Below are 25,310 nucleotides of genomic sequence, written 5' to 3' on the forward strand. Positions count from 1 at the left end.
TGAATCTAGAGAGAGAATTACTCTTCCTCTAGTTTCTCTTTACATTCCTAGTTATTGCTTTTGCTTTTGGATATTGAAGAGTCATTACCTCCGTTGAAGACATTATTCTAGTTTATTTATTTTGTCCCTTATTCTTCCATATCCTTATTTACTTTATCTAGAGTTCTAATTGGATTATTTTCATGGATTATTGATAAAGAGGATTACTTTTATTTTTAATTAATTTTCAGTCTCTATTTTATTTGAATTAATTTATTATGTCTTCTTATATTTTTCTGAGTATTATATTTATGTCAATGGAGTAGATTTCCCAAACTTGACATGGGGGTTGATTAAAAGGAGACACTTGAGTTGGAAGGCTTAAGTGCTGATTAAATTGGAAGTTGTTGGCTAGTTCTGTATTTACTAACGCTAGACCTTTCCAAGGGAGAGGACTAGGATTTGCGAATAAGGATTAGCTCAATCACTTGACTTTCCTTTATTTAGTAAGGGTTAACTAAGTGAAAACAATAACCTTTTTGATACTACACTTAAAAGATCCCAACAAGGATAGAACTTCCAATTAATCATTCCCCCAAGTCAAGGATTTTTATTAGAATATTAATAATCATTCTTAGTTTTATTGCTTTAATTTATAATTATTTAATTGCTCATTATTCAAACTCAAACTCTCTTGAAAATTCCTGATTAATAAGTTAGCACCCTTTCCTGCAACTCGTTGGGAGACGACCTGTGACTCATACTCCCAGCATTTTTATTTTTAAATTTCGTGACAACTTTTCTAAATTGACAAGGCGGATCTTAGCTGATTAAGAACTATACTCTCAACGCATTCTCTATATTGATTTCTTAATTAGCCGACTTCTGCCTGCACGTCAGTTACCATAGATAAATCTCAAAAGTGAAAGTATATTGTCATATGCCATTGTAGTAAATGTGCCATACACTATATTTTTTTTGCGACATTCTTCAATCAAAGCATCAATGAAGGTTGTATCCATTTCATCGGTCCATCTTAGGGTATCCCGGCTAGTGGCCTCACTTTGGCATGATGCTTTCTTTGTTATTAACACCTGTCAATCTACAAAATAAGTGGATAGAAACAACATACCATAATCTTAAATCAAATTATTTGTAAACTATCTTATCAGTTATTCAACAAATAAAGATTCAATACACTCCATAAGTACAACATGTGACAAGTTGATTCAATAATTGCACACCAAAATCAATAAACAGAATATAATAATACATCAAGAGGTAACATGAATTTAATAATAACACATCAAAGTTAAAATATCAACTCAGCATACACATAATACAACTAAAAACTTTATTTGCAAAATTTTTTAAATGAGTGATCAGAGCCCTAGTTGATAGTCAGCCCACATTTGAACAGCTATTTAATCCCTTAACATGGCTCTCCACCTATAGTCTTCATCTTGTTCATGTCGAACTATTTCATCCTCTTCTGGATTATTTTCTTGTAGTTCTCGGTCAACTTGAGCTATGAGATGTGGATCAGGATCTACATCCATTAAAATGTTATGTAATATGCAACAAGCTAGCACAATTTCAGTCATAGTTTCAAAGTCATAATGTGGTTCAGTGCCACTTGTGATTATTGCAAATCTTTTCTTCAAAACTCCAAATGACCTTTCGATAACATTTCTCAATGAAGCATGACGAAGATTAAATAATTTCTTTTTATTTTCTGGGTCACGTCTTGCATACTCTTTTAAGTGATACTTTACACTTCGATATGGGGTAATTAATCCATGCTTCAGCATGAATCCAGCATCTCCAAGGTAAAATTTTCCTACAGAATCCATCATTTAAAATGATTAATTTAGTATAAATACACAAACTACTAATCTTTACCTACTAATGAGACAATGATGTTTTATGTATATGCTAACCTCGTGGAAGTTTAAGATTATCATCCCTCAATAATGCATTTTTAATAACTTTTGAGTCAGATGTTGTTCCTTCCCAACCCGTTAATACATAAGTGAACTTCATATCAAAATCACATGCAACTAATACATTTTGTGTCGGCCACTCTTTTCTCCCTTAAAATTTGGGTTGATCTGCTATTGGTACTTTGACACGAAAATGTGTTCCATCTACAGCTCCAATACGGTCCTAAATAATAGTCCATTATTTAATAAAATAACATGAAATTGTATATATCAATCAAAATTATTTATTCCTATAATTGTACATGTCCATACCTTAAAATAAGGATAAAATCTATGATTGTGAAGGATCGCTGGAGAAATAATGGATGCAGATGGTTGTCGAAGAAATTCATCTTCTAGTAAAATAATTGCCCATAACATAGCATGGAAGTAGCGGCTAACAGTTTCTCCAGACCGGTGGTAGAAAAAAGAAACGGTTCTAATTTTCACATTATGAGCTATTATATACAAGAACCTAGCAACTTGCTCCTCTATTGTAACATGTTTTGTATCTCTCACTTGACATGTTACTCTTAATTTCTCACACAATTGAAAAAATGCATCAGGGTCCATGCGTATGATATCACAACACCTATGAGTTTTCCTTAATTGTTGCATTAAAGTAGCTCGAATTTGTTCTCGCCCAACCATTTTATGGGAGATGAATTTGTCAACTCACGTAGACATCAATCTCAATAAATATAACATGTACACGATGTAACATATCAGTGTTATTGTGCATAATTTCTGTCGTCTTTTTCAATCCTCCTTCAAAACTGTTAATATATGTTCTTGGTTTTCAAGGGTTAACATATTTTCCTGATTATCAACCCCAAACTTAAAGGAAGGGTTTAGTGGAAAATCACAATTAAAGATGTCTTTCATATTGGCGACCAAAAAACGTTCTTCATGATCAGCCTTATCCATTTAACAAGCACTTTGTAGTTTTAAATGTACATATCGTAGATTTACGGCACCAACAAAAAGAAAAAAAATGTAGCATCATAAGTTAAGCATAAGCAATGCAATTAAATAACTATTATTTATATATAGAGTAAAGTATTATTTTTGTCCCCAACGTTTGGGGTAAGTCTTATATTTGTCCCTAACGTTTCATTCGTCCTATTTACATCCCCAACGTTTGAAAACTGATTCAATGTTACCCTCCCGTTAAATTGACTGACGGAACACTAACGGAGATGCTTACGTGGCTAACTTTGTCCACTGTGGCAAATGTTTTTCCTAGTGACCGTTACTGAGAAAGAAAAAAAATAAATATTTATTTAAATGGGGGAACCCTAATTTGAGAATGCAACTCTTGTCCCCTTCTTCTTCTCACCATCGCCGACTCTGCACTGGTCGTTGGTGAGTCCATGGCTTCGCAGGCCTCCCAGGCGGCGCCTAGTTGGAGTGCTTCGTATCGAAACAGCAGCCAAGGGAGGCGACGGAGAACAACTTGTTACTGTGGGGAGAGGCTAGTACTTGTGACTTCATCAACGGCAGAGAATCCCGGAAGGAGGTTTTGGGGCTGTGTTAACTATGGGGTAAGTAGAAAACGTAATTGTTGGGGTTTAGCTGTTACCTGGTTATCTTATTTGAATTTTTTTTTTTTGTTTTGGCCTAGATTGGAGAAGAGTGTGGGTACTTTGTATGGGCAGAGTCTGAGAAGGAGCAAGAAGTTGCACGATTGAAAAGGAAAATCACAGGCTTGAAGGGTAAAGTTACAACACTTGAGAGGATGTTGACAATGGCGGTAGCAGTAGCTCTGGTTGGATGGACATGTGCTATGATTTTATTGTGAAAATTTGTCACTGACAAGAAATGGGAGGTTTTTTCTGCATTAAGGTTGCAAAACATAGGTGGTAGTGTAGGCTTCTTGGCAATATCTTGTCTGTATTTTGGAGTATGGGTGTAGGAATTGGGTTGGATGAAATGTAAGATGTTGATTGAATGATTTTGAATGAAAATTCATTGTTACCCAATTTTATCTGTTCAGTTTACATTGTCATGGAACATCATTGAAGTAACTATTTGCAACCTTGATTAAATGAATCATTGACATGGGAATAACATCAAATATTTGCCTCAACATTAGGCCTATATAGGCGATAGTCATACAAGTTAACCAACATAGATGTCATGTAGATATCCAAAAACTGGAAATATAAGTCAACCTAGATGATAAACATTGTTTTTGAAGTAGCAGCACCTCCAGATACAAAAAGTGAAACCAACAACCATAGTTTCTAACAGAAAACAAAATGCAAAATACAAAAGGTATCACAAGTGATATAAGTTCACAAGTGACCATAAATCACTCCAAATTCTTCCATGCTCTTGGTGGAGTCCTGGCCATGAACCTAAGGGTGGACTGGCTGACCCTCTTCACTGGAGTGGACAGAACCCTTGCAGTGGTTGGGGCTGGTGCAGAAGCAGTTTGTGAATGATCCACTTTAGCCCTTTTCACTGTAGCTTGTGATTGCTGGGAGCTGACACCTGAGTTTCTCTTTGGGTGTGAGGGTGATTTGTTGTTGCTTCCCTTCTGATTCCTATTTCCACTTTCACTAGCCTTACTAGAAGGTGTCTTGGCGGAGAGTCTCACACTTTTTCTGACCCCTCTCTATGACCTCCGCTTTGAAGCAGAATTACCAGCAGTCTCAACCTATACACAAGACAGAGCAACAATTAATTGAGATAAGAAAATGAAGACATCAGTAAGCACAACAACAAATAATATATGACATATACTTACAGCAGGAGATGGAGTGACTTTGCGCTTCTTTGGACAACTCCTTTTGTTATGACCAGAGCACAAACAATAAGAACACTTTTGTTGCTGTCCTTCACGAGACAGGCCAGTCCTACTTGATTGCTCATCAGCAGCTCGTGTCCTCTTCTTCTTTGGCCTCCCAATGGGTTTTCTATAAGTGGGAGGCAACACATCCTCCATTTGTGTTCTGTCCCAAAGGTTTGGTCCATTAACAGGGAACACAACATGTTGGTAGCAGGAGATGTATGCAGCCTTCTTATAGTAGCCAGATACATAGGTATCAACGTTGAAGCACATTTTCCTTATACAAGTCATCGCATGTGCACAGGGAATCCCAGACAGTTGGAACTTCCTACACGAGCACTCTTGATTCCTAAGATCCACCACAAATTTTTCCTTCCCCCCTGGATGCTAACCACCTCATATGTATCACGTCCAGCATACACACTAACCCAGTTCCCACTTAGTTCTGCCTGTTTTTCTACTTTAATTCTAATCCGTGGTAACACATCTCTATTGTAAGGCATTATCCTATCCCTATTGTCAGCACAACGTTTCATTATATAAACACGAATATCCTCTAGCATAGTCACTATTGGCTTCTCCCTAGCCTCAACCAGAACAGAGTTAAACACTTCACACATACTGTTAACTAAAGTGTCACACCTAGGTCTACACACAAACCTGTGACGACACCAGTACTTTGTCGGTATCTCCATTAGATAGTTGTATGCCCCTTGATCCACCTTCTGTATCTCACCCATCCTCCTTTCCCATTCTTGATAATAGGTAGCCTTGGTAGCATTCCACATTATTAGCTTCAACTGGATCCCTGGATATCTCTTCTTGAAATTTGCATACAGGTGTCTAACACAAAACCTATGGTCAACCCCAGGCAGAAGCTCCTCAAAAGTTGGCACTAAACCTATTGCATCCACAAAATAAATGAGTGTGCATTATTCAATGTATGCTACAACAGTTGTATAGTAAGGGGTAGAGAAAAGAATAGTACCTTCTGTTGGTCAGACATGAAGGTGCAGGTCCTAATCTTGTCAACTCACAGATCATCACACAGAAGCTGGAGAAACCATGTCCATGAGTCCTTGGTTTCAGCTTCGACAACTGCGTATGCTATCGGTAGGATTTGATCGTTTGGGTCCCAACCCATTGTAGTTAGGAGCCAGCCTCCATAGGGTGTCTTCAGGAAGCAGCCGTCCAGCCCAATCATCGGCTTACATGCCATGAAACTCCTCCTACAAGCATCTAACATCACATATACCCTCTCAAATCTGGGTCTTAAATCTACCCCTGGCACTGGTCGTTCAGAAGCAAACTCCGAGGCCTTTGGACTTTCAAATGCACGGAAGACCCTAGGTTAGTCTTCAGCAACTCATGGCAGTAGTCATACAACCTTCTATACTGCTCTATGTATGTCTCCTGCAACTCATCCAGAGCAAACTGTCTGACCCTAGAAGCCTTAGACTTGGTCAACTCCACATTCCACTTTGTGTAGGCTTTCCTCATTAGTGTGGTTAACTTAATCTTTGGGTTCTCAGCAATTTTATTCAGAAAAACTTTACTCAGCCACTTGGCATGCATGATACCAATCTTCAACTCCCTGGAGTAGTTGTGCTTGTTATTGCAACTCTTCAACTGCCAACTTCGCTCATGTTTCATCTTTTCACAGTATGCATACCACTCACAACCCTCCACACACTCCACTTTAACCCTCCTCAGATCCACCTTAGAGAACCTAAGACCTCTTCCACTACTGACAGCATATGCAGTCACACAGTCTTTGAACTCCTCCCTTGACACATACAAGGTTCCCACTTCCCACTTGTATTCACTCATGTTCTTCAAGGGCCTGTGAATCGGAAACCTCTTTCCCATGTCCTCTTTATCATCACTCAACGGAATATCTAGAAAATCCTCACTATTATAGCCTACATCCTCATCCCCAAATCCTCCTACAATTTTTTTCTTACCAACAGTTGGTGTAGCTGGCTGTGAAGATTGACCCTGGGACTGACTAGGTATAGACTTTTTTTGCCCCTCTTCCGTGATGTTCACATCAACTAATCCTTCAGCTCCCTCCCTATCATCATCACTGTCACCAAAGCCAAGGCTTTCATCTGATGCATTCCTAGCAATTGATTCAGAGCTCCATGAACTTTCACTCCCCCTAGGTTCATAGTCATCATCATCAGTGGTCTCACTCCCCTCATCCTCTTCTTCAACAGCATCATTGGGCCCAACCTCATCCTTTTCAGTGGGCCCATCAGTAGCTAGTATTGACCCAAGCCCAACACCAGGGCCTTCATACACAACAATTGGGCCAGGCCCAGCCTGAACACTTCCTTCAGCAGGAGCAGTAATTTGCCCAGGTTGCACATCTTCTCCCACTTCACTTGTCTTGTGAACAACATAAACCTCAACCATATCATCTCTCACCCCAATTCTTGCCATATCCATGGCATCTTTATCATTTTTTAGCATGGTCAATTCGTCCTCTAACCTAGCATTCACAGCTTTATACCACATCGCAGCGATATCCTTCTTCAAATATCCCTGTATACTAACTATCTCATACACCTCAATCAAACTCCATTTATCGTCATTACAGAAGTCTACAATGGATGTCTCCCCACCCAAATACCTAACAGCACCTCCTTCAAGCCGAAACCTCCCCTGGTGATAAATTTTTACACTAAAGTCACTCATCTCTTCCGCTACGTTTCCTATTACAAGTTTCAAACATTATAAAACCACGGTGATCAGTGTGAAGGCCAGAAAGTCTAAATCAAAATATTGCCTTACATCAACAGCCTCAAACCCTAACAGCAACAACATAACAATGACAGAACCTTATGTATACTCATCTTTACTTGCATGACCTATTCACATCAAACGAAAATCAAACATAGATTCAACATACCTTTTCACTCTGTCTCGTTTCCGAGTTCCTGGTACCACCAACACGGGGCAATGCTATTCTCTGTAGGGAATATAGACCACACCAGCACGCTTCAATCGGTCTTCTTCCTTAGTATTCAAGGGCAAAGAACATGCGATCACAAGTCGATAGGGTTTACGGAGTGTGGGTGGAATGCGAAGTGTTACGTTTTTTGTTGCTCTCCTCTGTTTGCAAGCATTTTGTATGCTTAAAGGAAACATTACGCGCGAAGAAAAACTCGCGTCAATACACACGAGTGGGGTTACCAACGTGTCTGGTCCACGTAAGCATCTCCATTAGTGTTCCGTCAGTCAATTTAATGGGAGGGTAACATTGAATTAGTTTTCAAACGTTGGGGACGTAAATAGGACGAATGAAACGTTAGGGACAAATATAAGACTTACCCCAAACGTTGGGGACAAAAATAATACTTTACTCTTATATATATGACCTCCTAATCAAAGAATATAATTAATTGTAAAAGAATCTTAACCAATTGACAAATAACTATTTTTTATAACTTTCGAACAAATTTAAACATATACTGCATATGAAAGGAAAAAAACAAAAAAATAAAAAAATAAAGCAACTAATAGGTGTTAATGTGGTTTTGGGTTTAAGTTTACATAAAAAAAATTATGGATATATAGAAAAGAGTATTTTAGAAAAAAATTATTGAACACTATAAAAGAGAATTTTCTTTATATATAATGACTATTCACATAAAGATAGTAATTAATTTCTTTATGTTATATCATAAATTAATTTAATCAAATATTTAAAATTACTTAACGATTTTTAGCTGTCCTTTTTATATAAAAAAATATTTTAATCATCTTCATCACCTATCCCATAATCTATGTGAGAATTACTTATGAATTTTGTGTACAAATAAATAAAATAGCTGAATAGTTATAAAAGTGTAGATTATGGAGCAAGTTTGCGAACAAACACCGTGGACCAAGTTTACTTTGTGTGTGTCCTGCGAAGTCAATTAGTTTACCTTAACCAAGTTTACTTTACGGGTTATATTTTCAATTAGAGCATTTTATCAAACAGTTTACAGACATAAAAGTTAACAAACTAATAAATCAAACTAAAATGTAATCTCTGTCCATATACTTCAAAATTGAATCACAAACACACAGATCCATCAATATATAGAGTGAAATATGAAATAAGAGCAACATAAAAAATTATCTATAGTCTATACACATGTCAATTCTCCCAATTCTGATTAACTTACGAATAAGTAAATTTGCATTTTTTTAATTGGAGCATTTGATCAAACAGTTTACATATATGAAAGTTAACAAACTAATAAATCAAACCAAAATGTAATCTCTGTCCATATACTTCAAAATTGAATCACAAACACAGATCCATCAATATATAGCGTGAAATGTGAAATAAGAGTAACATAAAAAACTTATCGTCCATAGTCTATACACTTGTCAATTCTTCCAACTCTGATTAACTTATGAATCAGTAGGTTTGCATTTTTTTCATTGGAGTATTTTATCAAATAGTTTACAGACATAAAAATTAACAAACTAATAAATCAAACCAAAATGTAATATCTGTCCATATACTTCAAAATTGAATCACAAACACACAGATCCATAAATCTATAGAGTGAAATGTGAAATAAGAGCAACATAGAAAACTTACCTAATTTCACTAGTAGATGCAAGACAATGTAACCAGACTAGTTGAGCAGTGGTGGAGGAATGGACCGTTGGTAACAGCTACAGTGGTTGATAGTGTTGGAAGTGGGTAGCATGAATGGCTGAATCCCAGGTTGAAGAAGAGTCTTGGAAGAAAGGAGAAGGGTAGGATTTGGAATTATGGAGTGGAATAATTTTTCCTTCTGTTTTCTCGCCTAAGTTGGGGAGAAAATTTTTTGGTGGGTCCCTTTCACTTTTTGTCACTGTTGTATATTTCCCTTGACATTTTCTTTCGAAACCAAACAGGTGAAACTTCACATTTCCCTCCTATATCTTTCCGTCCGTGTTGAATCCCTCCTATTTTCCATCTAAATAAACACAGTGTAAGTTATTCCACGGTAGATCTAAATTCTAGTTAAGGGGTTAAAATGCTTTTATTTTTTCATAGTTTGCCATTGGCTAATAGGTTGCTGTATACAAAAGACAAGATTCGAACCCACGATACTTATTTAAGTTGACTAATTAACTAACCATAAACAAACCCAAATTGGTTTGAAATGTGAGTTTAATTTGATGCACTGACAGTGTAAAATATTTTACGCATTCGTGCAATCACATCCGTTCTTTTGGATGATGATTCACGCGGTCACTATAAAAGATAGTTATTTTTACGATGTGGCGTTATGTAATTAGATAGACGTGTAAAAGTAAAACTACTTTACACTACAGTCTACAGTGCATCAAAATTAAGTTCTTTTTTTTTGGTCTTACGTTCTTTGTACATAAGCCAAATTATAGTTTGTATTTTGAAGGACTAGATTCAAGATCCTTTGATGCCTTGTTGGTCCAAATTTCAGCAACGATCCCAATCGAATTCGCCAACAAAATGGATTTTCCTTTTCCGGACCCTCTCCGACTCCAAACGAGCTGGGAAAATCTTAGTAATTAATTAATGAGTAAAAGACAAATAGGTCTCTGACCTTTTTAAACGCGGACATTTTCGTCCCTCAGGATTGAAAAATACATTTAAATCCCTCACCTTATAAAACGCGTGACAATTATAGCCCTCCATCGAGTTGGGGCTCAAAATGGCAACGGAGAATGCTGACTTGGAGGGGTGGAGAGTGAGCTGTCCATTTTGGTTGATGATGTGGATGGGGAACAAATTGTTAATGGACAAATTGGTCTTTAGTCTTCAAAATGACGCCATTACCTGGAATGAGCCCTATTTGATCGAAATGCATCGACGAAGCCATGGCCATTGATGGTGCGATCGTCCATGACGAGTGAAGGGACTTTTTCATGCACAAGACCTAGAGGGAGATCTTCATGCACAAGACCTGGAGGGAGATCTTCATGCGTTGTGCCAGGGGGATTTGAGCGAGATGGGGTTGCGCCAAAGTGCTCCTGCAGCGTATATGCCATTCTGTATAAGTCAAGAACAACAACTAACCCTAACAGAATGTTTCTCAGGTGTCCATTCTTCAAGGTAATTTACTATTTTGGCAACAGTTGGATGAGACTGTAATGTGTCTAATTGGGTGATTTTTTAAAAATTTGCTCCAGGCTAAAGAACGTCACTGTCGGTTCGTTGTCTTACTTGATGAACACCTGAAAAAAATCAGGGCCATAGAGTCTGAAGCATTTGGTCCTGTGGATGATGCTAAGGGAATAGAAGTTGAAGAACAGCTGTTTCGAAGGCAAGAATTGGAAAAAAATGGAGAATTTGGAGAGGAAGCTGTTATCTATGTCTCTAATGTGCATGTCTTTGAACCGGTTAATGAATTTCTTCCACATGTGCATTACATAGTTTTGATGATGTGCTCTCGGCATTACCTCCTTTAAGGCTAGTAGCAGGCCCTACATAGAATATAATGATGCAAACACATAATATTGTCAAACCAGTCCAGAGTCATGCAATATGCTAACCAATGATTACTAGCCTAATCTACCCAAAGAAACAGTGTAAAAGTCTGACCTTTTGCTGGTCGGACATAAAGTTCCAACCCTAAAAACACAGGGAGGGACTGTGGAATAGGCTTCACATCAACTCTTGCTGTCGACCCGGGGTTACTCTTAATTATCTCCATGCTGTAGTCCCTGAGCTTCCCATACTGTTCTTTTTCATTTTCCATTATCCTCTCTTTAGCCTCTTTCACTGCTCTGTAAACCATCTTCGGATGCACCACCAGGTTAAACTCTTCTCTAAGAAAGTCAATTGCCTCATTAGTTGTCATATGAGGTTGACTTGCCATTCTTTTTCCACTTTCTTACTGATCCACTGTTGATCAGCATCATTACTACCCAAGTCTCTTGCACATGTATGCTCTGACTTGTAAGTCTTTGCCTGGAAGCATAAAAGTGTCTTGTGGTAGGATAGATATGCCAGCCATAGACAGTCTTCACCCCTGCAGCCAACTCTCACCCTTTCCTTATCATTTTTTATCCAGAGAAGTTCCCTACTTTTAGATATGAACATATCTCTTATCAATTCTTTGAATCCATCAATGGTTGCAAACTTGGTTTCAATCTCAAATCTACCCTCTCCAAACCCATACTCATCATTAAACACTGGAAATTCATGCTTGTCTCCCTCATCCTCTAACGACACTAGTATGTGAAGATCCTCTGATTCATACTCATAAATGGGGTCATCATCATCTGAATCCTCCTCATTTACATAGAGGCCGATTGGAGGCCTATCATTGGGCTGCACAGTAGGCACAGCTTCCTTAGCATGTACAGCAGGCCTAGTTCTTTGGGGTTTTACATTAGGCCCAGTTCCTTTGGGCTTGGTAGCGGGTCTAGTTCTTTTGGGCTTCACAGTAGGCCCATTTCATTTGGCAGCACTTCCACTTGCACTCCTTGGTCCAGCCCTTTTTTTTACCTCCACTTGACTCTGCCCCCGTCCCTTCTTTCACACTGACCTTTTTTTTTTGTGGCAGAACCTTGTCCTTTCCTTTCAGAATTCTTTTTCTCCTCATCCCATCATCTTCCTCATCATGGCTAGAATAATCCTCATCTGAAACAGTTTCAGAAACAGTCGGAGGAAGTTTATACAGTTCGTCCTCCCCAGTTTCATGCCCATCATCTTCTGTGGATGGTGATGATTGAAGCTCCCTCATGATGCTATCAACATCAATGGGATCATCAAATTCTTCCGTCCCCTTTTCTGCAGCAGCATCTTCTTCCACTATCTGTGGCTCATCAACGGGATGGTCGAAGTATATGTAAAACTCATCAGTGGTTGAATTCCTGAGCTTGTTCTCTCAAAGTTCATTGATTCCTGCATCCCCTTTCAGAATTTGCAGTCCAGACTCAATGTCACTGCTTGTTGGGTCATACCAATAAACTGCCATATATGATGGATATCCCAGACTCTTGAACAATGTTACTAAATTCCCAAAATTCACAAAGTCTAAGTCCATCTTAGAAAAAATTTTCAACTTTTTCACTAATATACTCAAGAGTTCCACTAGGTGTTCTACCAAAATGGTCTCCGTGATGAAAATAGGTACCACATATATATCATCCATCTGCATTATCCACAAATACATAAATCGGAGATTATACCCTAGATCAAGTGCCCGAAATTTTAAAATCAGTAAACTCCACATAGCTTTTTCTCATTCTTTTACCCGAAAGAAAATATGCAATCACCCCTAAGTCCAACCCCATGCATTATATTGTCACAAACATTTAAACAACGACGCACGTAGCCTTGACTATTACCCTTACCTCTGTAGAAGATGTCAACTTCTTCGCAGTCGAAGCTTGCCGTAACCTTCGCCAACCACTACGTCCACTAAGCACACTACCACTTTCAGCTGGAGGAAGACGTTCTTTTTTTTTTTTTTTTGAGGGAGAAAGACGTTGTTAATGTTCTGATAGGGTTTTCTGTAATAACTGGAGTGACTTTTGGGTGTTATGAGGATTACAAAGGGTGAAATAAGGTGGGGGATAGAAACAACGTTGTTTTGAAGACTAAGGACCAATATGTCCATTAACAATTTGTTCCCTATCCACATCATCAATCAAAACGGACAACTCACTCTTCACCCCTCCAGGTCAGCATTCTCTGTTATCGTTTTGAGCCCCAACTCGACGGAGGGATATAATTGTCACGCGTTTTATAAGGTGAGAGATTTAAATGTATTTTTCAATCCTAAGGGACGAAATGGTCCACGTTTAAAAAAGTTAGAGACTTATTTGTCTTTTTTTCTTAATTAATTATAGGTCTTATTGGGCTCTGTGAGGAATCATGGGTCGGAAGGGAATGGCACCCAAACAAGAGAAGTGAATTGGGTCACTTTTTGATACTGTCCACAAAACAGATCATGCTTGATTCGGCCATGTCTACCTCAGAACGGCAGAACCTATTTTGTGGATCGTTTTTCAATCAAATGCAGTCAGCTTCCTATTATTCCTTTAAGCTCATGTTTCGGTTTCAATGTAATCAGAGAATTCTATTTCATAGTTCTATACTTCTATTCTAGCAAAAACCAGGTATTGCCAATCAATATTAGTACCAAAAGGTTTAAGGGAAAAACCGAATAATTCTCAGAATTTATTGTTTGCTTTGCTTGAATCTTGGTTTGGCACATCTTGAAGTTCTTTAGAGGCAACTGTGTAAAAATATAAAATGCTCTTCTATCAAAATCTTCACCTATATTTTACCTCAATCACATCACCGTATGCGCACAACGATGCCTAATGAATATCGGGGGCAAGGCAATAATATATTCAGAGGCACTGGTGCAAGGTTTTAAAATAAATCTTTCATTCTCATATTTTTCCTCCTTTTCATTTCTTAAAATCCTTTTTAAGTTAATCCACTAAACTACTTGTACAAGAGACTGGTGTGAGGGTCATTACTTGAAGACAAGATGTACATACAAGCAAAAGGTAAAAAAAATATGTACACAATTACAATATTTTCCCTTTTTTAGAACAAAAAAATAAACAACGGCCACTGCAACCCTTTGTGTAATAAAAATTGGGGTGTGATGATAATTTAGCATAAGGAATGGTTGACTCTACCAGTCAATCAAGAAAGTGTTCTGCCATCTCATTTACTGATTCTCCGGCCTGAGACTGAGCTGCTTCGGCTATTCTGACCAACATGGTGGCCTTGTAGATGGCCAAATCTGCATTCTCCATTAGAGACTGAGCCCTCTTCCGCTTCCGTACTGCATACTCCTTTGATTCGTTTGCCGATGCTTTTGCATGTTCAAACTTTCGCATCGCATTCTTCTCCTCCAAAGCATCTTGTTCAGCTACAATTGCTAATATAAATGAACAGATCAGATCAGATATAATCACCTTATTTTGGCTCTAGTTCTATGAGAATATTATGGATTTGAATGTGATTTGACTAAAAGCAAATCACTAGAATCAACCAAACAAGTGAACAATATAGAACACAATGTTAATTTTCACTATTAAACCAGAAAAGAGCCAAATATAGAACCAACATCAAATCAACAAAGAAAATTAATACATAAAAAGGTCATGTGAGATTTTCACAAAGGCTTCTATTTCTCTTTTACCTGGTTATGATATGCACTTTCTATTTTCATTTCATATTGTGTTTCAGGATTTTATGAAGGAAACTATATAAAGGTCAATTTTTCCCCTCCTCTGCTTGTTTTAATTTTATTCGCAAAAATTCTTGAAACTGAAAAAAGACAAGGAAAACAGAAAACCAAAGTAACAATTTATATTTCATTTGAAAACACAGATGATTACATGATATATTGAATGATGTACCACAGAAAAAAGCTGAATAGAAAAAGCCACTAAACAGGATCAGCGGCCAACACTCAACAAATTTTAGTATAACATGTGGGTATATAGCGTGTGGGTAAGATGAAATTAGTCAAAAGAATGATAGCGCCAGATTACCAATAAGATGTAAGCCGAAAAAAAAAAACATCACATCCAAAATATTCTCAGAACTAGAGGACTCGATCTTTGTTTATGAAGAGGACAAGAAATCACTACCTTACCTTGCAAAACCCTTGGATGTTTGCCTCTGCCAAATTGACTAGGCTGTCTCTTGAATGACCTCCTCTTTCTCAGCAAAGGCCTGGGAATGAGTGGAGCCTTCTTTGATTGATTACTCTGAGCAGAGAAAAACCATTTCAAACATGTTAATTATTGGGAGCACACTGTATATTTAAACATGCATAGATTTGATCCTCTCACTCTCATATAAGCTCACTTTTCTCACTAGGTATCTCCCCTATTCAGGTAAACATGGGACACATGCAGCTACAGACAGTGACAAAACCACTGACCCACTTGAAAAACTATATCCCTTAATAATGAATAAGAAATATTTTTTGTGATCCTCTATTGCTTCCAAAAATACAAAACATACATGGAGAAATATATTTAGGCCAAAAAATAATTAACAGATTCAAACGGATCCTAATTTACAACAGACCAGAAGTGTTTTTCCCGCTTTGCAACCAAGAGATGAGAAGAAAACAAAAAGGAACAATATCCAGAAAACTAATTACTTTTACAATATGTAAAAACATAGACAAGTTACCTGGAAAACCCTAAGCAGAGAAGAACGTTTTTGTTTCCGCTTTCTCATCCAAAAGCTACAAACAGCTTCTAAAACTACCTTGCAACAAAGATCCCGGCACTGATTAACAAGGTAAGTCTCATCAAGACAATCATCTGGGTTAGAGTAGCTAGCCTTCTCCAAAGCATCAACAATTAACTCAAATTGATCCTCAGATACATGTTCTTGATACTCAGCATTAAACTTGCTCAACCATTCTTCATCTTCAGAATCCAAGTCATAATTTGCACTCTTCCTTGTTATTGCTCTAGATAACTCGTCACCATTTGCTAATATATAACTTTCAGGCCTACAGAAGGGAGCCATGATATTATCTCCATAGCCAACGACATCTCGGACACCTGGCACTGGAATAAATTTAGAAACAGGAGCAGGAACATTTCTGTCAGAACACACTTTGTAAAGGTCTTTGAAGACAACCCAGTCCGGTCGATTAGGAAACTCCAGTTTCAACCCATGGTCCAACGAGAACATTATCACATGGGTATAACGATTAGAAGAGCAGGGTCTCATCACTTTTTCTGGTTTGAGGGTACATCTTGTCAATCCATCTTTCTTTACAGCAAGATGCCACTCCCTTGATGAAGACATTTCTACAGTGACAACTGCTCCTTCTATCCGGTAACATCTATCTGACTCTGTAACCAATATATTTGTAGAACAAGAAGATGAATCCAGTCCTTCGGTTGAGTTTACTGCGGCACAACCTGCTTCTGATAAGCTTACTGAAGTGTCACTGTTAGCCAAATTTCTAAGCTTCATATTAGATGCTACAGCTGCAATATTTCTTTTAGGCCCATTCCTTAAATTATAAGTAATTGTTCCATTACTTCTTTCTAACAATAAATTATTCCGAGTCTTCCGTTTCCCGAGAGAAGTCCTCCTCCGTTGAATGCCTTTAGAGTTCACATTTCTGTATTGTCCACTTCGACCAGGTAACCTGGAACTCTTGTTGGATGCAAGTGCTGATAAAGCATCATTGATTTTAACAACCTCAGGCAGGATCATTCCACTCTCATCAGGTTCTCTCACGAAAGAATTGTACGAAACCTTCAATTCATTCTGCAACTCTGGGAAGTCAATTTCATCCTCGACATCACTAGACTCATGTACCGGATTATATACAAGAAAAAATGATCTAAACATCGATCTCAAAAACACTGAAGAACGCAGATAATTAAAACAGTGAGGAACCGCAGAAAAATCCAGAGAGAATGATGGCCCAAGCCTCATGTTCCCAAAAAACTGACAAACACCAACGTGGACCATAGGAGAACCCTGAAAGAGAAAAGATAAAATACAACTTACATGTTAGGAAAGATAACCCGAAACTTAAAAAATGCGCAATCAATATGCGGATAATCACTAAAGAAAAACCTCTATAGTAAACATAACTAAATCGACTATCCTGTTTTCCATCCATTCATTACTACTATTCAAATCACAAATACAAACCCAAACATAATCATAATACCTGCAAGAACTGTATTCCCCTTGAAGCATAAGCACCACAGAGAGGCTCAGAAAGAAGGAATGCAGAGAGCTCCTTCATCTCAACCCCGGTCCTCAATGCAGCCCTCAACACTAAAACCAAGAACCGCGAAAACATATCATCCTCCGTGCCCAAGCACTGCCTCCTGACAACAGCTGCAAACACGCACGGATCCTTCCTCGGTTGCTGCCGCCGCGAAAACCGCAACCCAAACTTCTTCTTTTTGGCATCAACAACAGCCCTCTTCCTCTTCCTCGTATAGACAATCCCAAAGAACTTATCAGGGCCTTTGCTCAACGACCGAGCACCCTGCACCGTCCCCTGCTTCCTGATCTCAACGGCTTTAACAACGCTTTTCTTCTCATTGGCACGAACAGGAACTGCATTTTCTTGCTTCAATTTCGCAGTTCCGCCGCCGCCACGAGGCGAGGTGAAAGCTGCGGCATCAACGTTGTTCTTTTCGGGCTTCTTGGGCCATTCATCCGCCTTTCCACTACCTCTCTTGGGTTTCAAGCTCTCGCCGGATTCCGGCCACAGACGCCGCCCCGACCGCAGGACACGGGCGTTTTCAGAGCCCGTGACCACCCCAAACACCCTCGTGGTCCGCCTCATCCCAACCGCCGGCATTGCCGTCCGGTCCCCGAAGAACACCGCCCGGGATTCGATCTTTTTTGGCCCTATTCCCAACCACCTTCGAATTTCACCGAGTCCGTACAACGAGTTGAGTCAACTCAGCACCGAGTCGCAAAAGTTGCCCAAAAACCCCCCAACACTTACGGAGACGACCTAGACTCTATTTCTCAGCAACAAAGTGTTAAATAAGCCCAAAACCCAAACCAACTTTTTAAAATATAAATAAATAAACAAAAAAAAAAGAAAAAAGGAAAACACATACACTGATACACCCACACAAAGTCACAAACAACACCCTTAACCACAAACTTGATTATTCTAGAAGGTTCTTAATCTCAGAATCGGAACATAATAAACCATAATCATCAAAGACGAACAAAGTCGGTACAAGAGAAATTTAAAGAACGATCTCGTGTGATACATGAACGACGGATTTACAGTGACCAAAAACAAAATTTTAGGAGGGGGTATAAAGAAGAAACGGAGGGCAAACGTTACAGAAAGCGAAGACGAAGAATTGAAACCGAGAAATTAATCACAAAGCTCGAGATCTGCGAGAAGAGAGAGGGGGAGGGAGGGAGAGAGAGAAGGGGGGAAAAGGCGGAAGCGGGAAAGAGCGCGCGCTTAGTTAGAGAGAGAGAGAGAGAGAGGGTGATAGAGAGAGAGTGAGAGTGTGTTTCGATTTCGGCTAGGGTTTATGGTTAAAACAATAAAACCATTGTGTGGGGAAAGATGGGGGTAACCACTGGTGAAGGGGGAGTGATGTGAGCCGTTAGATTAGAAGAAGGGACGGTGGATGTTTGTTTTTTTGCAGAGCAGTCACTTCGATGGCTCAAAAAGAGCGTTTCGTGCTTCTCACTGCTCTGGTCTTTAGAGAGGAGAGAGAATGAGAGGAGGGAGGAACTAGGAAGAGGATATTTGTTTCGGTGACACGTACGAGTGATTTGTGGGATACGAAATGACTGATTTGGGCTTTTGTTGTGTAACGTGTGAGATGGAGAGAAGGTTATGGTTGTGAGTTTTGGTCTTTTGGAGGGTATTATGAGAATATTGAGAGAGGTGACTCATGAGATTCTAGTGAAATTATTAACTTCGGTAAAACTGAAACGGATTATTGACAGTTTGACACAATTTTTAATTATTTATTCTCAACATAATTAAATATTTTTTGATCAATTATATTAAATATTTGTTTAGGTGAATTTGTATGAAAATATTTTTTTAAGTGATATTTTTTTAAAGATAAAAATAATTTTATGTTTAAATATTTTGTATAAAAATATTTTTTATTATAATATTATATTTAAAGTACAATAATATAAAAATATTTTTTATTTATTTATAATGTTAAAAATATTTTTTTTAAAAAATATAAATTGAAACTTAAAAAGGATATTTTTTATTTTTTTACTATTTTTATTTTTACTATTAAAATTTTATTAAACACACTACAAAATTTAAAAAAAAGGGCGAATAACCTAATTAAGCTAAGGAGATGAAAATTTTACACAAATCCGACAAACCAAAATCTGGTTCATTAATCAACCAATGCAGGTTTCTATGTAATTCGAACCAGGTCAATTCGAACTCCATTTATATATAATTCGAATCATATCGATTCGAACTATACACAGACGCAAAGACACACTAATTCGAATCAGCCTTATTCGAATTACACACACATAGTAATTCGACTCAAGGTGATTTGAATTACTCCCTAATAAACCACTATTTTATGATTTATCTTGTACTCAATTGAGTGGTTTTTATCAATTCTTCACCCACTTATTCATATAATTTGCATGGCTTTACAATTCCTTCCTTATTATGTGATACATATAAAAACATGTTTCCTAAGCTTTAAAAATGTCAATTTTAATTATCCTTTATTACCATTCGATGCCCTGATGTGTGTGTTAAGTATTTTCACTCCCCAGCACGCAATCCCAAATAATTCGATACTGGCTGATTCGAATTACACAATGTATAGTTCGAATTAGACTGGTTCAAATTATATAGGACCAGACGTGTATAAATAAGGTGTGAACGTGAATTGATCTCATTAGAGTGGGAAAATGGCTAGTGAGGAGAGTTTTGTAGTGTTGGTTCACCATAGAGGATCGATTAAGAGGAAAACATGGTCCGGTGTGAAGTTTACCGATAAGGATCCTCTCAGTATTTTTATGAGGCCTACGACGAGCTATGATGACCTAGTTAATTCTGTACTACAGAAACTTAGTCTGGAAGGCGTGAAACGGGTTAAGAAGTTTTTCTATCGCATTCCAATTTCGGTGCTGCAAGAAATCATGAAGTATGATTGTCTCACGATAGGGAGTGATGAGGACTTGCAGGTCATGTTTCATTGTCGTCGGCAGTTTCCCGAAGTTAGGACACCTGAACTGTTGGCGAAGTTGGTTGACGTGGTATCCAGCTCGGGGGTTCGAACCGGAATACCCCGACTGTAGGCACGGTAGCCGGTTCTAGTTCCAGACCTGCTGGTGCATCTTCCTCCATCCCTGTGTATGAACCTCTGGTCGAGCATGTCGCCTCCCCTTTGTTCGCTGCTGATCTCAACTGTAGTGGAGGGGGCGAGGTTGGAATAGGGGATACTGTGCCGACCTCTTTACAGTGTGCTGCACCGGCTGGTCTGGAAGATGCATTGTTGAATGATCCAAACGATGATGATGTGGAGCCGGATATCATTGCTGATGACAGTGGCGATGATATAGGAGCAAGTGAGCCAGTTGGGGCGGGAGGTGGTTCTAGCTCTGGCACACAGCAGTACCCTTCGCACTTTTCATCTTTGGACTTGGATGCCATGAGGCAGGATGGGGTTCTTGGGGAGCCTGCTGGATTTGGTGCTAGAGATGCCGAAGGGTCTGCAGGTCTGATAGAATTTCAGGTTGGTCAGCAGTTTCAGGATAAAGATGAGACTGTGTTAAGTGTCAAGACGTACAGCATCCGACGCGGGGTACAGTACAATGTGGTGGAGTCTGACTATCGCCGGTATGTTGGGAAGTGTTCTGAGTATGGGAATGGGTGCACATGGTTGATTAGGCTTAGTCTCTGGCAGCGCAAGGGAATTTGGGAGGTTAAACGGTACAACGGACCACATACGTGTCTCGCAACGTCCATCTCCAGCGACCACAGGAGTTTGGATTATCATGTGTTCTCGGTATTCATCATGCCAATGGTTAGGGCTGATGCATCCGTTAGCATCAAGGTGCTCCTGAATGCGACGGCAGCACACTTTGGGTTCAGGCCGACGTACAGGAGGGTTTGGTTGGCGAAGCAGAAGGCCGTTGCCCATATCTATGGTGATTGGGATGAGTCGTACAACGAGCTCCCTAGGTGGGTGTTAGGAGTTCAGCTGACGATGCCTGGTACTGTTGCAGTCCTTAGGACGAGCCCTGTTCGAGTTGGGGGTCAGGTGGACGAGTCGCAAGCTTATTTTTACCGACTGTTCTGGACGTTTCCACCATGTATTGAGGCATTCCGTCATTGCAAGCCCTTGGTCAGTATTGATGGCACCCATCTGTATGGCAAGTATGGGGGAACGTTGCTCGTCGCAATTGCACAGGACGGGAACTCCAACATTTTGCCTGTTGTATTTGCACTGGTTGAGGGTGAGAATGCCGAGTCCTGGTCCTTCTTTCTCTCCCACATGCGTCAGCACGTGACCCCATAGCCGAGTCTGCTGGTTATATCAGACAGGCATAACGGCATCAAGGCTGCCCTTGAGGCTCCGGACGGAGGATGGCTACCTCCAGCTGCCTACCGTGCATTCTGCATTCGACATGTCGCATCAAATTTCGCCTTGACCTTCAAGGGCAAGGACGCAAGGAGGCTTCTTATGAATGTAGCCTATGCTAAGACTGAGGTGGAGTTCGATTACTGGTTTGATATTCTGCGGTCTGAAGACCCTGCCATGTGTGAGTGGACGAACCGGATCGAGTATTCGTTGTGGACCCAGCATCAGGATGAGGGTCGGAGATTTGGTCACATGACGACAAATATCTCCGAGTGTGTTAATTCAATCTTGAAGGGAATCAGGAATCTCCCTGTGTGCTCGCTGGTGAAGGCAACTTACGGGAGGTTGGCCGAACTATTCGTTCGCAAGGGAAGAGAGGCTGAGGCCCAGCTGGGAACCAGACAACAATTCGGTCAACATCTGGTGAAGTGTATAGAGGCCAATCTGAAGACGGCGAGGTGCTTCACGGTAACTTTGTACGACAGAGATAACTCGGAGTTCACCATTTCGGAGACGACTCCTACTGGTTCGTTCTCACTCGGTAGCTAGCTACAGGGTGTCACTCGAAGCTCAGACATGTGACTGTGGATACTTTCAGGCACTTCATTTCCCGTGTCCTCACGCCCTGACATGCTGTGTCTATTCACGGCTAACTTGGCAGCCGTATGTCCACCAGGTGTATCGTCTTAGCTCTGGTTCGTTCTGAAAATAGCGTTCCCGGACTAACCCATGGTTGACTCTCCTGAAGTGCATGGTCGTCAGCGGGGACATCAACGAAGTAATCCCCGAGTGGCCCTAATGCAAGTTCACCATCACCCTGTGCTGAACCATCTCCCACACCGGACCCGTACCACTCTCCACCATGACCACCATGATGAGGACTAACACCCCCTACACCAGCATGGCCACTAGCGTCTCTCCCACCAGGCCCATGCTAGTCACTATCGTCGTAATCGTCACCATGATCACCGTGATCATCCCACGCAGCACGTGCCTTGTGTCGGCCTCCACGCCCTCGTCGTCTGCCTCTACCCCTACCCGCCGCGTCACCCTCCTCCATGGCCTGGTCGAGCCACCTCCACTCACGCTGGCTCTGTTGTGTCCCAACACGAGCTCTCTGCTCAACTTGACGCCTATCCGGAACGTCGTCAACACGGTCCATCTCAAGAACTCGTCCGGCACCCCTCTGCGCCGCCTCAACAGGAATAGGCACGGCTCTCGGATCCCCAAAGTACATCTCCGGTGACAAGAACCTCTTACCATGCTGACGCCACCAATCCAAGAAGTCATGTGAGGGACCTGGGTCTGCGACAACATCAAACCGGAGAACGTGATCCGCACAGCTCTCCTAATGAAGATGCCAGAACTGCAAACTGTAGGGGAACCAACGATCACCGCCTCTGCCGTCCTTCGACATCAAGAAGTCGATGTTCAGGGCGGGCTGCGGGTGGGGCTGTAATCCGCCGAACTGCGGTAGCACCCGATCAATCTGATGCCACTCTATAACGGCGAAATATATCAAAGAAGTCACACACCGCCATAACACCGTATGACGAGGTTCCAACACCTCCGAATGCACAACCTGAAGGACGTCGGGAGAGCTATACGACATCTAAATAAACTGCAAATATATATCAACAATGTTAAGCCACCTCGTGAAGCGAAGTTTGAAACGTTACTTAACTAAACATAAGCGGTTAGTATACTCATATCCCTGGCCTGTAACAAGTCTATCCTCAGCCTCCACATCTGCACTCGAGGTCCCTTCTCGCTAGCGGAAAGATTGTGACCTGACCATCTGCAACTCACATTGGTGTTATAACGAAAGAAAAGTGTGATATAATAGTATAACATTATAGGCGGACATGGAACAAAATAATTTAACTCGAAAAAGAAAAGTCCGACAACAGTACCTCGAGGCCAAGGGCCAGCTGAACGTATCATACCCAGCAGGTCTAAACCAAGGAAAGCGCCAAAAGATCCAAGACTGAAGTAACTGCAACGGGCCAGCTAACTTCATCACATGTCTGTTGGCCACTCGGCACATGCACTTGTACAACCACGCTAGTGCTGCCGACCCCCAGCTGTAGCCACCCATCTCCTCAAGCCTAGCAACGTAGGATAGCCATCTGATGTGAATACGGTTGCCGGACTTGTCGGCAAATAGTTGAGTGCCCAATAACATCATGATATAGGCACAAGCATAGCGCCTCACTGTCTCCTCATCGGCTCCCTCGGGGCACTCTCCAAAGGTCTCCTGGAACCAGGTGCAGTTCACTGCAAACTTCTGAATTTGGTTTGCAGGAGGTAACACTCCAAGCAATTCCTAGAACCAAACCCACGCTGGACGGCCTCCCTAGATGTATATTTGGAAATCCGTCAAGCAATCACTGACATAACGCCCGTCGACCGGCAACCCCAACTGGTACGCCACATCCTGTAGTGTTATCGTGCACTCCCCAAACGACATGTGGAATGTGTGCGTCTCCGGACGCCACTGCTCGACAAAAGCACTGACAAAGGGGCTCATCCAATCTAAACCATCTATCGTTTAGTCTCGCAAGGTGGTATAATCCGGCCATCTGCAAGTACGGAATGTACCTCTCGTCGAGTCGCATAATTAAAACCACTAACAAAACCACTAACAGAAACCACTAACAACATAATCCACTAAAAGAAACCACTAACAGAAAAACTTAACATAAACCACTAACAAAGACCACATGCAAAACTATTAAAAAAAACCACTAACAAATCCACCAAAATAAACCACAAAACCACTAAAATAAACTACTTCTGAAACCACTAACAAAACTGCTAACATAAACCACCAACAAAACCACAAACAAAACTACTAAGGTAGATCACAAACAAAACCACTAACATAAACCACATGCAAAACCACTAACAAAACCACTTGCAAAATCACTAACATAATCCAATAAGCAAAATCACTAAAATAAACCACATGCAAAACCACTTACAGAACCACTTGCAAAATCACTAACATAAACCACTAACATAAATCACTACAATAGACCACATGGAAAACCAATTACAAAACCACTTCCAAAACAACTAACATGAATCACTAACATAAACCACTACAATAAACCACATGCAAAATCACTTACAAAACCACTTCCTAAACCACTATAATAAACCACATGCAAAACCACTTACAAAACCACTTGCAAAACCACTAAAACAAACCACTAAAAAACAACTTTAACTACTAATCTCGTCGTTGATGACCCCGGCTATATGAGCAACTCCATCCAAACGATATAGTCTTTCTGGATCGTCCCCTATCGCCTCAGTATCCTGCTTGAGCCTTTGTCGGAGTGAATCTGGGTCGTTTTCTCTGGGATTTGGTGGGGTATGAGTTTGGAAAAGTGATTCGAATGAGGGTGGTTCGAACTCCTTTTATAGGCGAACCAAGTGTAATTTGAAACACCCCAATTCGAATTACTACTAGAGCTAAC

General features: G+C 40.2%; 3 protein-coding genes across 6 annotated transcripts; all 3 read right to left on the reverse strand.

The window, feature by feature from the left end:
• Positions 1-1,403: 1,403 nt before the first annotated feature.
• On the reverse strand, positions 1,404-2,534 carry LOC112778906 (uncharacterized). The gene is made up of 4 exons (XM_025823175.1): positions 2,235-2,534; positions 2,104-2,145; positions 1,920-2,016; positions 1,404-1,819 (listed from the first exon to the last, which is right to left on the reverse strand). The coding sequence occupies exons 1-4, from the start codon at positions 2,532-2,534 to the stop codon at positions 1,404-1,406; spliced, it is 855 nt and encodes a 284-aa protein (XP_025678960.1).
• A 2,508-nt stretch (positions 2,535-5,042) lies between these two features.
• On the reverse strand, positions 5,043-5,899 carry LOC140182380 (uncharacterized). The gene is made up of 2 exons (XM_072228564.1): positions 5,803-5,899; positions 5,043-5,656 (listed from the first exon to the last, which is right to left on the reverse strand). The coding sequence occupies exons 1-2, from the start codon at positions 5,897-5,899 to the stop codon at positions 5,043-5,045; spliced, it is 711 nt and encodes a 236-aa protein (XP_072084665.1).
• An 8,218-nt stretch (positions 5,900-14,117) lies between these two features.
• Positions 14,118-18,962, reverse strand: LOC112775300 (uncharacterized). Of its 4 annotated transcripts, none has more exons than XM_025818862.3 (4): positions 17,424-18,962; positions 15,911-17,227; positions 15,363-15,477; positions 14,118-14,630 (listed from the first exon to the last, which is right to left on the reverse strand). In XM_025818862.3, exons 1-4 carry the CDS (start codon positions 18,066-18,068, stop codon positions 14,398-14,400), a joined length of 2,310 nt encoding a protein of 769 aa, XP_025674647.1. In that variant the 5' UTR covers positions 18,069-18,962; the 3' UTR covers positions 14,118-14,397. The 4 variants fall into 4 exon arrangements, with proteins under 4 accessions (XP_025674647.1, XP_025674646.1, XP_072083308.1 ...); XM_025818861.3 differs by having other exon boundaries at positions 14,118-14,639; XM_072227207.1 differs by having other exon boundaries at positions 15,358-15,477.
• Positions 18,963-25,310: the final 6,348 nt, after the last annotated feature.

The sequence above is a fragment of the Arachis hypogaea genome, chromosome 19, assembly GCF_003086295.3.
Source record: "Arachis hypogaea cultivar Tifrunner chromosome 19, arahy.Tifrunner.gnm2.J5K5, whole genome shotgun sequence".
Lineage (NCBI taxonomy): Eukaryota > Viridiplantae > Streptophyta > Magnoliopsida > Fabales > Fabaceae > Arachis > Arachis hypogaea.